The sequence below is a fragment of the Artibeus jamaicensis genome, unplaced genomic scaffold (genome assembly GCF_021234435.1).
Source record: "Artibeus jamaicensis isolate MK-2021 breed Jamaican fruit bat unplaced genomic scaffold, CSHL_Jam_final contig_490, whole genome shotgun sequence".
NCBI classification, from domain to species: Eukaryota; Metazoa; Chordata; class Mammalia; order Chiroptera; family Phyllostomidae; genus Artibeus; species Artibeus jamaicensis.
This window is the reverse complement of record NW_026521861.1, coordinates 13,346,395-13,361,667: the sequence shown is the minus strand read 5'-3', so window position 1 is coordinate 13,361,667 and position 15,273 is coordinate 13,346,395. Positions and strand designations below refer to the sequence as shown.

General features: G+C 50.5%; 1 protein-coding gene across 1 annotated transcript in view; it reads right to left on the bottom strand.

Annotated features, from left to right (window-relative positions):
* Positions 1-217: 217 nt before the first annotated feature.
* Positions 218-15,273, bottom strand: part of SLC18A2 (solute carrier family 18 member A2) — a 29,321-nt gene continuing 14,265 nt past the window's right edge. The window contains exons 10-16 of the mRNA XM_037132837.2: positions 13,158-13,253; positions 9,505-9,583; positions 9,280-9,331; positions 8,601-8,664; positions 6,645-6,764; positions 6,370-6,503; positions 218-531 (exon numbers count right to left, since the gene is read on the bottom strand). Of these exons, the coding sequence (XP_036988732.2) occupies positions 430-531; positions 6,370-6,503; positions 6,645-6,764; positions 8,601-8,664; positions 9,280-9,331; positions 9,505-9,583; positions 13,158-13,253 (647 nt within the window). The 3' untranslated portion in view covers positions 218-429. The remainder of the gene's footprint in view (positions 532-6,369; positions 6,504-6,644; positions 6,765-8,600; positions 8,665-9,279; positions 9,332-9,504; positions 9,584-13,157; positions 13,254-15,273) is intronic.

Genomic DNA, 15,273 nt, shown 5'->3' with positions numbered 1-15,273 from the left:
GTTGCTTATTGTCGGAAGCGTTTCGGAGATAATGTGTGCTTTAGTTTTAAACACTCATTACCAATATTCAGAAAAAATACAAGATTTTTTTTTTGCCCAAGTGTTTGTGAATGTAAGTTAAAAAGTTATACCTGATTTGGATTCAAATATTTATAGATTTACACTATATTTCGTCAAAATATATTGTATAGTATTTAATAAAACCAAATACATAAAATAAAGTTTTCAACACTTTATACAAACCCCTAGAAAAGCTGCTTTTTCTTTATAAGGCTATTGGCAATCGATCACAACCATGGAAAAGAAATGATGGCCTTTGGAGTTGACTCTTTCACCAGGGATGAACGGGGCAGCTAAGACGGTTCTGGATGAGTCATGTCACTGGAAACACTTTTACACAATTAAATACTTCAATGACTTTTGAGGATCTCAGTCACTTTCACATTCTTCATCACCTAGCGGATACGACTGCACATTATTCTGAGTGTACATTTTTGTTTTAATGGGGCAGTTGTGATCCATGAGAATAGCCTAAAAGAGAACAAAGTGCAGATACATTAATTTCCTCTTTCATAAAGATAAAGTGGTTTTAACCTACTGTTTTTAAGGATCACGTGTGTAGATGAAAGAAGGGAGGGAAGGAAAAGAAGAAAAGAAGGGAAAGGAAAGAGGAAGGAAGGGAGAGAGAAAGAACCACCCACTACTGACCAGTCACTTGGTGCAACTGCCAACTGCCAGGCCCAGAAAACCTGAATTCCACACTCAGTGAAAATTTCAGGCAATAGGATACAGCAGAAGCAGTCTCCCAAGTGTTTTCATTAGACCTGCCAGGGGCCCTTAGTCATTTTGGGGGGAGCCTGTAAGCTATGAAGAAAGGAGTATGCAGGTTGGTGTAGGAAGAGTTACACTTAGAATCTTGGAACTGGGGCAGGGGGTGCTCCCTGGAGATCACCTAATCCAACTTCTGCTCAGAGACCTCATTGTGGCAACCTGCTCTCTCCTTAATGAGGTGGGCTCCGACGCTAGACACGTACCTGAGGCTGGACTAGCACCTGTCTCCGTTGTTTTGTGGATCAGGTTCTGCTTCCAGCCGTCTTCGCAGACTGCCCTTGCGATACTTTAAGACCATTGCTATAGCCCCTTAGGTTTCCCGAGACTAAACGTCAAACGGCCCTTTTCATAAATGGCACTTAGAAGCACCTCTCCCCGATTCCTGGCTCCCCAGCTCTTGCTTAAATGTATGATTTTAAAAATAATACATTCCTCTTGTGAACATAAATATCTTGTGCCTTCCCTTGTTATTGAAAATTAAGCAAAAAAAAAAAAGGCCAATTGATATTCAAATGATCAGCACCTGAATCATTATTCCTCCCGAAAGTACGCAGGCCCAGCACGGGCTGATAACACAGCTGATGTGCCTCGGCCAGGCCCGTGCTAAGCCTTTTCCATAAAATCCCTCAACAGTAATCGCACGTGGTGGGCTGTTAACCCTTCCCGAGGCTAAAGAACTTGACCAGGGGACGTCCAGCTAGGGTGGGGGAGACGTGGTGAGGCCAGACAGTCTAGGCCAAAGCGAACTCAGAGCATTGTGGTCCCACCAGGAGTGCAGAGGACAGCAGGGGGATGCTGGATGCAACGAAAGAATTCTCCCACCGGGTTCTGTCTTCTGGAGCTTTCTTCCACGTAAGCTATTCTCCTCACACCTTTCCGTGCCACCTGAAAATCTGTTTACGCGGGTTAAAACGTATCCTACACTGGCCTGCTGCAGCCTCTCCCAGTGCTTGTCTGCTGCTCCTCCCAGTTCTCGTTCCTCAGACCTGAGAAGCTTCTCTGGCTCCACTCAGCACTTACCCCGCTTTTCATTTAACCCGAACGGATTAGGGTTAAAAGAAGGACTTCCTGGACCCTCCACGTTAGGCTGCCAGCTCCAATCGTCAGCTGCAAACTTAGCTCCATTTTTTATCATGCTTCTTGCCAAGTGAACTGATACATGTGTTTAATAAAGGGATCGGTTTATAAAAATAAGTAACTGGGGCCACTGATGTGGTTTGTGCCAGGACCACCCTTCCCTTGTTGCACAAAAGGCTTAATTAATCCCCCAAGAGCTCAAGGTCTCATCTCCCTACATTAATGGTCCTCAAAGAAATGTGTCCAAGAATCGCTTTGCGGGGGCACACAGATGAAAATGAATTTCAGGTCCCTACTCTCACATGAGAGTGGTGTCGATGTGCCATGAGACTCACCGCCCTAGTGCATAAGGTCGACAGGGCTACAGCAGAGTCACACAGCCGACAGCAGCTTCGGGGGCTCCTGCTGGCCTGTGGGCCAGGGCCCTGAAGGTCCTACCCCAGCACCCTAGCTACCTCGCTGCAGGCCCAGTGCCGGGGCGGCCACCTGGGACGGACGGGGGTGGAGCTGAACCCGGAATGATGGAAAGAATTGACACTGTGAGGCAGGTGGGGATGAGTGCAGCGCGGGTTGTTTACCAAATGGGGCCTGACGTCAAACAGGGACACCAGAAGCCAGCCTCCCACATGGGAGATCTAATGATTAGGCACAGAGGGACAGTCATAGGAGAAAGCCTTACTGGAACCAGACTGCAGGGCCTTGAATGTCAGGCCCAGGGACTGGACCCTTGGCCCAAGGCAGCAGGGTGGCCTTGGAAAGGACGGCCAGCGCTCTTCCATTAGACCTGACTGTACATCTGTGTGCACCTCTCACGGACCCCCCGGTCCAAGCACTGGGCACTTAATACAGACACAAACCGCGTGGCAAGGAAACCAGTTCGGTCAGACCAACCGACACCAGTCAGATTTAAATGGAGAACTCACTAGTTCAGCTGAACCATGCAGCCTGTTCCAGGTAGAGAAGTTTTCTTCCTTGAAATGTTGTTCTTTAGCTTTTAAAACCTAGCTTACTGGCTTCTGAGCCTCTTTTGAAAGATGCATTGTATGACAGGCTCTTTTTTTAAAGTTATGCATGATTAAATAAGCTAGGTGGCATGTAGCATTCCCAAAGTGCCCTGAAAAGCGAGGCATGACCAGGGTCAAGTGGGTAAGTCAAGTGCATGAGGGTCAGTCGCCACAGAGTGGCCATGAGCAGCTTGGTCATGTACGCCAGTGCTCAGCACCCTGCAGTAGGGAGAAAGGGGTGTTTGACTCACCACGGAAGAGGAAATAAAAAAAGGAGGTCACCCTTTGAATTCAGATCTTCGAAGTGGTGAAAACACGTTGAACCAAATGAGGTATAAAGATAATGCAAATAGGAAGCCAGATAGTCACAGTAAAAGCATTAAATGCAAGAGTTCCAGGATGTAAGACCTAGAAAAATGCCAGGCCTGCATGCTACAAAAGTTTTATCTGCCATATAAAAAAAAGGGGGTGGTTTTGCATCCACTGTGTAAGTGTCCTACCAAGGGACGCATTTCTTTAAACAGATGGCAATATGCAGTCTGCTTGGCTCCTGGTGGCCCTGTCCCTGCCCAACCCACGGCATCCAGGAAACAGCTGGAGGGAGGGGAGCTCACAGCCTCCCAGAAAAATAAAGCTACAATCCTCAAACCACCTCCTCTCCTGTCTGGGCAACTGTGAGAAACTTCATGAGTAAGACAGAAGAAATGTGCCCTCTCTTGAAAGCTAATTCTTCAACCTGCAACACAAATCCATACCGAACACAGTTACTCTGGCTGGGTATTCCGAGAGTTATACCTGCGTATTAGTTGTCTCATAACAACTAGAATACAGTTTTCCTCCAATGCCTGTGTTGATACTTCTTATACTTGCTGAGGGGCTTCTGTAACAGTTTATTTCTCTCTGCCTGTATTGCTAACTCAACACTGATTATTTTTTTTTCAAAAACAGTAAAATAACACAATCCAGTGAACCAAATGGAAGGAAAACCCACATGCTCACAAACCAGTTCCTGAGTGTGCGACCTGGGATCTGTGAAAATGACATTAGACCTTTCTGTATAAAAGAGCGTTAAGTCCAGACACGACACTATCAGAATGCTGCCCAATGACAATTATTTGCTACGGTTTGTATTTCTTATTCCGGCGCTCACGTCCCCCTGCTTTGGGTAACAGCTGGTCCTGAACACTGACACTCAAATGGGCAGTAATCGATTATTTCTCTGCGCAGCACCCACTGTCTCACCCTTGGTCCCCCTGATATTAGGGGCTGTCGGTTTGCACAGTGAGTGGACAGCAGCGCTGCCCTCACATGTTGCCAACGTGCCCTTACATGGCACCTGATGTGATGCCTTCGATGGTGGAATCAATTATGGGCAGTGAGATGCACTTTTTCTCCAGTTTTTAAATGATCCATCTTGCCAGGCACTTGTTAAGGAGTCTGACATTTCACGGTGAGAGCGGCTTTCTGGAGCCTGTAATGATTGTTGCTTTGCCTTTCAGGACTGTCTCCCCCACTTCCTTCAGCACTTTTCTTCTTAAATGAACGAAAGCACTGGTTTAGGTGTGGAAGGAGAAGCAGCAATGCCGGGGCCACTTCTGCCGTCAGGTTGCAGATCTCTGAGCAGTAGCTGGCTGGGCGGGCTGAACTCCCTCCCCTGCCCTGCCCCGCCCCCCCAGTCCTCTGAGGTCACCATTTCCTCTGGTCCTTCTGATAAGCCATCGTGCTGCCAAGTGACAGATAACACAACAGCCCCTGGCTAACGTCCCTCGGCTGCCTTGGCTAGGGAAACCCATTCAGCAGTTCCAGGGTCCGAATGGCAAAAGGAAGCTCTCAGAGAGGGAAGAAGGGGAGGATGACGCAGGGGACCGCTCATCAGCTGGGCTGACAGAGTAAGTCGGGTATTTAGGGAAGAACAAAAAGTCTTGAGCACCTACGGTGTGCCAGGCACGGGCGAAACTCTCCCTTGGGATTCTTTCTTTCATTTAACCCTCCCGGCAACCGTATACAAAGCCGGTGTGACGTCCTGCTCCAGGTCCCTGCCGGCCCTGCACTATCTCTCCACGTCTTAAACAGTCTCCTGGGTGACAGAGGCGTTTGTAGGGGATTAGTCTTAATCAAATTGATGTCGTGGCAACAGAATGACAGTTTCCAGTTGTTGCCCTGAGCTGATTTCCTCACCCTGATTTGGGCAAGGTACTGTGCCGGGGTCCAACAAAGACGGAAAGGAACTTAGACAAACAGACTGGAAAATGGGCAAGCCCCCGAGAGACGTGCAGTGATGCTCAGTGGAGAGGCAGCGACCTGAGCAAGGGGCGGGGAGAACGGGGTAGCCTCCATCGGGATGTTTCCAGTCTCTTCTCTGAGTCAAACGGGTCATGAATGACTCAAAACCATCTCATTAAACCCTGCCTGATAAAGGCCACAGAGCTGGATATAGTCTTCAACCATATTGAACAGATCAATAAATGCCCCAAACAAATGAAGGCTGCAGGTAACCTAATTTCAGGGCCTGTGCCTGTCTTCAAAGCTACTATCTGGGTGGTGGAGGGGGGAGATCATCACCACAGCATCGAGACCCATCTTGGTGCTTATGGTCAGAACGTGGGCAGCACTCCAGGAGAGCATCACGAGGGAGCTTCGTGTCCACGGATGAGCCAAAAAGGCCGCCTCCCCCGCCGTGTGTCCCTCAGCCACTCCTAATGGAAAGCCCTCTTCTCGCTGGAGGAGCATCTATCACCATTTGATGTTTTAAAAAAATCAGCAACACCCACCACCTCCACCCATGAGTGCTTATCAGAAAGGTTAAAATGGCCAAGGCATTTCAAAATTCAGATTCAGAATGGATAAGCCTGCATGTGTTCAAAAGAGGAATACTTTATATTCTCTCCGGCCTCAGGCTATGATTCTGGTCATGAAATTATGCATGTCAAGGTTCTGCGGGCTCACGTGTGCCCGCAGGTACATATACAATACTCCCCCATAAGGCTCTGTTACCCACACTGAAACCACCTCCAGAGTCCCGTGCAGTGAGGACTGGGACACTATCACCAAGAGCTGGAAGGGTCTGGAGAAAAGCAAACGGTACCAAACAACAGCTAACCTTCGGGGTAAGCCCAGGAGGAGATATATATATACACACACTTAGAGTCACGATTTTCAGGAACTATCGAAAATTAAGCTATCCCATGTATATAGTTCATTGACAAAATAGTGACTGCTAATCTATGCACAAAAATAATTTTACTCTTCAAATTTATAAACATAGTGCTTGATATAATAAAAGAAGTAGCTGCCTCATGTGGTATAAACTAAAAGGAAACCCTCGCCATTTATGTCCAGAGAGTTCTGCCCAGAAGGAGCAGAAATATATTTCAGAATTAAGCCATGAATGAAACTACCCAAAAGACCGTGCTAAAATGATGGAGGGACACTTCAAAACACCCTAAAGTTTTCTTACCATTTTTTCTTCCTTGGCAGGTGGACTTCGAAGGAAAAAGCAGAGAGGAGCGAAAAGAATATCAATTATTCCGATAATTGTCATGAGCCACGGAAATCCAATTGCCTTGGCGATAGCCCCACCAGCGGAAGGACCTTTCAGGAAACAGAGAATTAGATGAAGCTCTCGGTAAATGTCTCGCACGTAGAAAGATGCAAAGGCTTAAATCACTCTCGGTAGGCGTTCTCTGTGGTGCATTCACATAAAAGGTGGTTCTGTAAAGCCGACATCCTCACCTATAGCGTATCCCATACAGAAGGCCACGTCCGCTATGGCGTACACACTCCCGTAGACAGACACGTGCCGCAGGTCTACCAGGTAGCCCATGATGGGCATCATTGACGAATCCACCATGCCTGTGGGGTCAGGGGACACAGTCTGTAGAAAGCTGCCGTCAACTGAAGATGGGATGAATGTCAGGACTGTGTCCTAACCTCACAGCCCAGGTGCCTCTCTGTCTTCCCCACCTGCAATTCTCGAGGCAGACTCCCTACAGCAGCAGTCCCCAAACTTTTTGGCACCAGGGACCAGTTTTGTATAAAACAATTTTTCCAAGGATGGGTTGGGGGGGGGGTGGAAGAGAGAAGGCAGGACTCAGGCAGTAATTCTAGCAAAGCTTTGCTTGCTCAGCTACCGCTTACCTCCTGCTGTGTGGCCCACACTGGTCCAGGGTTGGGGACCCCTGCCCCGGAGCACACCTTGCACTGCAAACCGACTGTAGGTGACTGGGACTGGAACCCAGGTCACCACCTGCCTACTCTCTGTCTCTCCTCACCTTGGCCTCCAACTAGAAGGTCTGCCCTCTGGTGGAGGGTAGTCCTCTGCTGTCCTCTGCTGACCCACCTGCCTTCTGACCCAGCGGGTTGCTGGTTACTGGTCCTGCCGACCCCTCGCCTGCTTCCTTGTTGCTGCTGTCCTGATTCACTAGTTTCTGGTGCACCTGTCCCTTACCCTCAAAAACGGACACCCCTGCAGGCCTCACGCAGTGTCTTCCCCATCCACACCTTGGCCTCACACAGTTGGGAGGATCACAAGGAACCAGAACAGGAGGGAGTCTGAAGGACCAACCAACCCTGTTCAGGAAACCCAAAGAGGTTTGCTCGTCATTGCGGGAACAAAAAGCCACCACCTCTAAAACCAGGATTATGGATTCTGGTCTCCTGGGACAGGAAGCATAAAGGAAGAGTGTGTGCATTCAGAGTTCTGGGCCCAAATCCCTGGCTGGGTGACGCCTTATCTCTCAGAACATCGGTTTCCCACCTGTCAGATGGGGATGGAAATGACTGGCTACAATGAGACCGAGTCTGTGAACATACCCAGTAAGGTGCTCAAATGTGACTTCTCTCCCCTCCCCCAGTCCCAGGGGTGGGAGAAAGAGGGAGACGTCTTTCATTCATCTAGTATTTGCCGATCACTCGATATGTGCAAGATGTGGGAACACAGGGGGGGACAGAAGAGGTGGGCGTTGAGCAAGGAGTTGACAATGGATGACAATCGTGACCAATGCTGCGCAGGTGTGTGAGAGGACAGGCATGTGCCAGGGGGACCTGACCTGGCCCCGGGGGTCGGCAAAGGCCCCACTGTTTCTTTCTGCCGCACCAAGGGCTAAATTCCTGCCTTGGCCTGCGACAGACTCAGAGTTTACTTGTATCATAATGCACCTGTGTGTTCTAAATGAGAAACAAATGTGCACTATTTATCCACAATGCTAACAGGATTTTTCCTAACATATTATTCTTGTTCCTCACGTTACGAAGACCCATCTCCTTCACCTGTGAACATTCCTGCCACACAGCTGGTCATCGCTCCCTGAGCCCACCTCTTTTGTACCAAACTCTATAAAAACTACATGCAGACTCCTGGTCCCTTGGCCTCCTCTGCAGAGGTCTGTTCGCAGATCTGAGCCCAGACAACGTGCTCTGCGTGGGGAACTCTTGTTTGCCCACGCCCAGCAGTGGAGCGTCTGCTTGCTTCTGCAGATACCAGGCTTTTCAAAATGCTGGTTTTCAGGAAACATGAGTAGTAAGTACGTGGAAGCAAGCGTCCTCCTGCGCACAGTCTACAAGCTGTACTGGAGCCTGGCTGCCCACGGCCTCCTCTCAAGCTTCCAGAAGTTCTGCCCCAGTAAGAGGAAATCTTTTTTGTAATGGGGAAAAGTTTTACATGGGAGGCACAAGGCTCACGTGACTTACCAATTGCAAAACCGACTCCAAAGTTGGGAGCTATGAGTCCGTAAATGTTTTTGGCAAAAGGAATCTGTAAGAGGAAGTAAACGTTACACTAAAATAACACGCTATCCAACTCTAAAACATCTGGGAAAGTCTGAAAAAATATGTTCTCTCCAGCCGGGCACGCAGGTTCCCTTCGGAAGGAAACAGGAAGGAGAACGGCCTGGGGAGAAGCCGAACCCTCCACAGCTTTCGAGCTGAAGCTGAAACAGGGTTTGCGCGGGCAGCACGAGAAACTGCTCAGTCCCTGGATGTGGGCGATCGGCCTCCATTTCCGACAAGGGGCCGAAGAACTCTTTCGGGGTAGACACTGGCCATCGGTAGAATAAATTTTATCAGGGGCCTCGCCCTACAGTGTTAAGACTTTGTAACGTTTAAGATCACAGGGGCAGGGGTGGGTGAAATACATCTGAGAACATTGCAAATAGCTTCCCACTGACACGAAAGGAAAACATAGCTCTTGCAGAGAGCCTTGTTCAAAATGTGTAAGAGGATAAAAAATGAGAAGAAAAATGAAAGATGTAATAAAATTCAGCATCGACGGGCGTTGAACTGCTAAAAGGGATTTCTTGGGGATTCGCGCCCAGAGCAGCAGTGTTGCTTCCTGACCATTTGTGCTGGTTCGAGGCCGCCTTTTACTCACACATAAAATGCTGACTCCAACAATCACCATTCCGAGGAGGGCACAAAGCCACCTACCAAAAAACAAAACGGCGCCATCAACAAATGACTGCCCCTTTTTTCCCCCAGTCCAAGTTTTCAATGGGAATCGAAACAATGACTGCTGACAGCCAGAGCAGAAACACAGAATTTTTTTTAAGGCTGACATTATTGTAAAAAAGTGAGAGTTGCTTTCCTTTCATCTTACCTCCCCATTTTGTGTGCGAGGATCCCAAAAATATTGGTTCCAATAAGATAAGAGACACTAGCTGGCAAGAAAGCAATGCCTGTAAATTTATGAAAAGGACACGGTATCAGGACTGATATCAGTCAAGTGTTAGGAAAACTAATAATTGCAGGCGCCGCAGCGGCGATTAGAGCAGATGAAACCCAGCCCTGCGGCCGGCACCCAAGCAGCTAATATCCGGCAGCTGCCCGAGCCAGGCCGGCCCGCGCGGCGCATCCGTCCCACGAGGCTGCGGAGATGCTCCAGACGTGAAATTCATTTCTCTATCAGCGGCTCCATCTCGCCCCCGTCTCCGTCCAGTGGCAAGCTGTCCACACGCACGGACGTCGGAGCAGGACACCTGTCAGGCCGCACACCCAAGTGGCCTCTCTGCCTGCCCTCTCCCGCTTTGTTATTTGTAGGACAGGGGACAACAGGCGCGGAAAAACTAGGGAACATTAAGGACAAAGAAAAAAGCGAAAACAAAGCCCAAACCCTGTTACTCGGATAATCACCACAGGGGTTTATAAGAGAAAACCCCTTATTTTCTCTTATAAGGGAAATAACACATGTGTGCAAAGGATTTTGTTTGTTTTTGCCTAAAAGATGGGATTATACCTAGTCTTCTACACCCTACTTTTTTCTCTTTTTTAAATATTTATTTATTTTTAGAGAGGGGAAGGGAAGGAGAAAGAGAGGGAGAGAAATATCAATGTATGGTTGCCTCTCACATGCTCCAAATCGGAGACCTGGCCTGCAACCCAGGTATGTGCCCTGACTGGGAATCAAACCAGCGACCCTTTGGCTCACAGGCCCACACTCAATCCACTGAGTTATACCAGTCAGGGCTGCTTTTCTCAATTAGCTTTAGGAACACCTTCCATATCAAAAAATAAATGTCTATGTGGTCATTTTTGTGGCCAAGTCACAGGTGATGGAAATGTTCATGTCCAAGGTGGAGTGCTCTCCCAGGAGAGGGACCTCGCATCCCTGCTGGCACAGAGCCGATGTCCAACTGCTGGCGGCTGAGGTGGCCTTGCCCGTGACCTCTGCAGTGGACAGAGGTCCACTCAAGGCAGCCAAGCCCTGGCTGCCAGGGGACTTGTCCACGTCAGCTCTCTCTGGGCCCTATTTGTTATTAGGACAACAAGACCCTCTCTTTCTGAAAGATGGCCTTCCAAACTCTGAGTGTTCAAAATTCCAGTGTTTTTTTTTTCTTGAAATCAGACATACCACCTGTGATTCTGAGCCTTGCCCACAAACAGCAACAGCTGCTCTGTTATCAATCCTCTGAGTGCATAAATCAGACACACGTGGTCAGTGCTAGATGGTTGGCAGGTGCTCACTGCTCTCGAAATGTGCAGGACTAGGGGCCTTCCTCATCCTGACAGCTCTCGGCACACACACACACACATAGACAGTGTCAGTGCCTCCCCCAGGGTGCGCTGGCCTGTCACTGCGCCTCTGTAAGCAATGAAAGCCATCAAACCTCCAGAAGGCCGAGCCTCCCAGCACAGTCCAGCTTCAAGATGGTTGGTTCTAGGAGCATTTAGCGAGAGCTGTCATGAGTCATGCACGCAGCTCGTGAGACTGTTCTGCTCTGACTCACAGTCGTAGGGAAGAGACTGGGCAGACTGGCTTCCCTTGGGATCACACAGGACCCTGACCAGGGAGGGGCTGAGCCTTGGGGGCCTCGGGGGCAGGGCTGTGCTGCTTGGCCCCGGGTCCTCGACTCAGGGGAATGGTCCTCGCATGGTGTCACCCAGGGCACCCTCTTCACCAAGGCTCAGAGGGGCCTGAGAGGTGCTGGCAGGGGTGGGCCACAGGTTACAGACAGCACACGAAGTGACATGCTTCCCTGTGCAGAGGACACAGGACAAGTAGAAGTGACTCTCTTGAAGAGACCCAAGAGGCAAGAATGAGGTGATCTCACTGGTGGAAAGGGGACCATCTGGCTTGGGTGACAAGCCCCACCAGAGGAAATTGAGGCTGCGTGCAGCCTACCACCCAGTCCAAATGACCAAGGGGCTCAGACTGCCTTTAAAGATTTTATCAAGAAAGCTTCAGGCTATGTCTGGAGAGGAAGAGAACAAAGCAGCGTAAGTGCCCCGCACAGGGCCTGATGCATTCAATTAGGGTGATGAGTCCATTAAGGGAAGACATCAAAAGGTCAGAGGGGCATCTCAACCCAAGAGCACTGCAAAGCCAGTGCGGGACCCTCCTGCCTTGGCCCCCCCCCCCCGGGCTACCAAACACAGGGCGCCTGCTGGAAACACCCGGAGGCCGGAACCACCGCAGGGACCAGAGAGAGAGGAAACCTGAAGACACACCTTCCGTGGGATCAGGAATAAGACGGGAAGAGCATCTCATCTCTATTTGCTAACTCAGGGTTAGCAAATAGGAGTCCATCCCTTCTGCGAAGTGACAGGTGCTCTCTGTCAGAGCTTCTGGGTTTCCTCTGCCCCCACAGCCAGGAAGTTCAGAGCCAAGTTTTCTGTCTAAGAACCAGCCTTCGCTTCTCTCCAGGAATCTTTTCTCCTTCACCGAGGGACTGCTGTTATCGGGGGCTGGTTTCTGTGTTTGCTTTGTGACACACCATCATTACCCCACACCATAAAATCCACCTTCTTAAAGTGGATGGGTCGTTGGTTTTAGGGCGTCCGCGGGGTTGTACAGCCATCACCACTGTCTCATTCCAGAACCTTGTCCTCACTCGGAAAAGAAACCTCGCGTCCATTAGCAGTGCCCCCTCCTCCAGGCTCTCGGGGCTTTTTAATGACTATCTGATGAAAGAACACAGCGATTCCATGCACAACCCCAAAGGCGGGTGCTCGGGCCAGGCCAGCCATCATGAGGCAGGAAGGACAGGGACAAGTGGGAACCCGGAGGCAGCGTCTGGCGAGGCGCCACCGCGGAGGGCTGATGCGGAGGGGAAATACAGCTGCCAGAGGGAGGCTGGGGGCACTTAATTCAGAATTGGGAGTCTCCAGCTGAAGATACTGGTATTTACATCGGAAGAACTGTGAAAAATAATTAGCCTCTAGGAAGGATAATCAACGTTCTTAAAGGAAACGGCGCGTGTGCAGGGACCAGCCTTCCCGAGAGTAAACAATATGCTAAAGGTACAGTAATTAAATAGCAAAGCGTGGAGGCAGGAGTCCTATTGATACAGAAGAGATGGTCCAGAAATGGACCCCGGAACACACGTCATTTTGCACCCGAGAGGGGGCAGCAATCAGACAAGGGAACGCAAGGGGCACTGGGACAACTGACTGGCCGTGCAGGGGACAGCAGAGCAGACGCGTGTCACATGCCCACGTGCATTTAATACAACTGATGCGGTTCGGATACACGGGGAGAGGCTGCGTGTATGCTCCCTCTCTGACTTCTGCTCGGGTCTGATGCCTCCCTACGAATTCTGCAGCCATCGAGGGTGGCAGAGAAGATACAGAAACCAGAGCCAAAAAGAGGATCCCGAAACTCACTGCAACCCTAAGCACTGACCCCATCAAGTGTCAAACAGAAATAGTCACTTTGTCATCATCCTGGTACCCGCCGTTCTGCAGGGCTATGATGGTGAGGTCCACCCTGGGGACCAAAGTTCTGGGATCGGAGGAGCCCACCCCACTTCTTACCCAGCTGCCACTTTGGGGAACACATGGTCTCCATCATCCAGATGGGCAGGGCTGGCTCCAGCATGGCGATCCCCATGTTCGCAAAGCAGATGGACCCTGTAAGGGGAGCAGGAGGGTTAGTGAGCTTCGGGTTCGGGTCTCTGGGGTTCCCTACCATTTTCAAGCACAGACAGACCCCACATGCCCACAGCCAGAAGCATCCATTTGGATACCAGATATACTGTAGGGAAAAATACGAGGGAGTGGAGAGGTGCATTTTATTATGTTTAAACCACTGGCTTCCCAGAGTCATAGAGTTTGGAACTGAAGGAATCCTTGGAGATAACTTGGTTTAATTGTCCTGATGGATTAACAGATTAAAGGGAGTTCCAGTTCATTGATGAAGGAACTTGCTTGAGGTCAGCAGCACAGACATCCCAGCCCACACACAGATGTGGGCGACGGGGGCGAAAATCTTGATTGAAGGAACATCGTGCAATTGTGATGAAGGTGCTCCCATAATGAAGAAAGATTTTTTTTTCTTTCTTTGTGACTTTTAAAAGCAGGACACAGAGATGATTCGGAAATGACTGGACCGCTCACCCACCTGTTCTGTGTTTCTCAGATTCTGTGTCTGTCTGTTTCGCTTATATTAATTACAGAGCCAAACCAACCGCCGGCACTGCTTACAGTCCCCCTGCGGTCCAGAGCCCACATGTGAACCCCTCACTGTCTAGTTCCGATACACCGAACCATGACCCCCTCCCCTAAACCCACTCAGGGCAGAATCAGGCAACCAGACAGCCCCCAGGCCCCAAAGGCTGCTGGGATTACTTACACTAGCCAACACTAAGCTGTTTACCCCGCCCTGCCTTGCATTTCCCATGAAAACTCCAGTAAAGGGTCTGGCCCAGACCTCCCGCTGCCCCTTTCTGCCTCCTGACCAAACCTGGGGCTTCCCCACGTGGCCCTGAGTGACATGGCAAGCTGCCCCCTTTCCTTGGGAAAGGTAAGTAATAAAATCTTCTTCCAATGGTATTGACCTCTCGATGTCATCAGTCACCTCCATAACCTGAAATCCCATGGGTACGGATGAAGACACCACCTGGCCCCCAGCTGCCCGCACCGAGGCTGCCCGGGCCTGCTGGCGGCTGCCACTCGTGGCTGGCTGGATCTCAGCCTCTCCCTCAAACAGGGGCGCAACAGAGAGGGTCAAAGAAAGGCGGAGGCAAGAGGGACCCAGGTGCCTGCCCAGGTGTCTGCCCCACGGTGCAGGCAGTCACATCTCTGGTCCCCTGTCTCTCACCACGCCTTGGGGCCAGGGCTGCAGGGGCATCTGGGCTGTGGAATGGCCCCGTCAGGGACACAGAGAGCTTCCCCCATGTGAAGAGGTCACCGCACCGGGTTTACAACCCTTCGGCCAACGGACAGGATGACCAGAGCCTACACCAGGGTCACAGAGGGGCCACCCTGACCCAACCCTGCAGCAGAAGCTGAAACAAAACCAGCCTGGGGTTTGGGAAAAGGCTGAATTTGAACACCCTGAGGCAGGGCGTGTACCACTTGACCTGGCTCCCCCAGCCGCCTCGTGTTCTTGCCTTCCGCTCGGACAGACCTAACCCCGACTGGAGAGAAGCTGCCCTCACCTGGCCTGACCCCAAGGTCGCTGCCGACCACAGTATCCAGGCCCCAGCAGCATAAGGCTGGGCCCTCGTTAGGCAGTCTCAGTCCTGTGTCACTGGGATGGTCTTAAGGGGACAGTCCCTTGGATGAATGTTGCCATGATCCTCACTGATAGCAACGAGACCCGAGGCTTCCTTTGAGCCCATCTGGGCCAAGAACCCAAAGGCCTGAGCTTTCTTAGCCAAAGGGCATTTCCCAGCCCGACCTCTCTGCAGCTGAACAGGACACCCTTTCTGCAGAAAGGGAGGTGACTTTGTGGCCCTCTGGGCTATGCTGTTGCAGTCCAATCATGCACGTCAAGGTGAATCAGACCCCCAGCTAAGATGCCTACAGGGAGGCCATGAAATCCTTCCAGAAGTCCAAGGCCAAACAGTAATGGTCTTTGCCACAAACACAGGGACAAGGTTGATCCTAAACCAACTGCTGCTGCAGGACATCTCCATGACTCAGACAC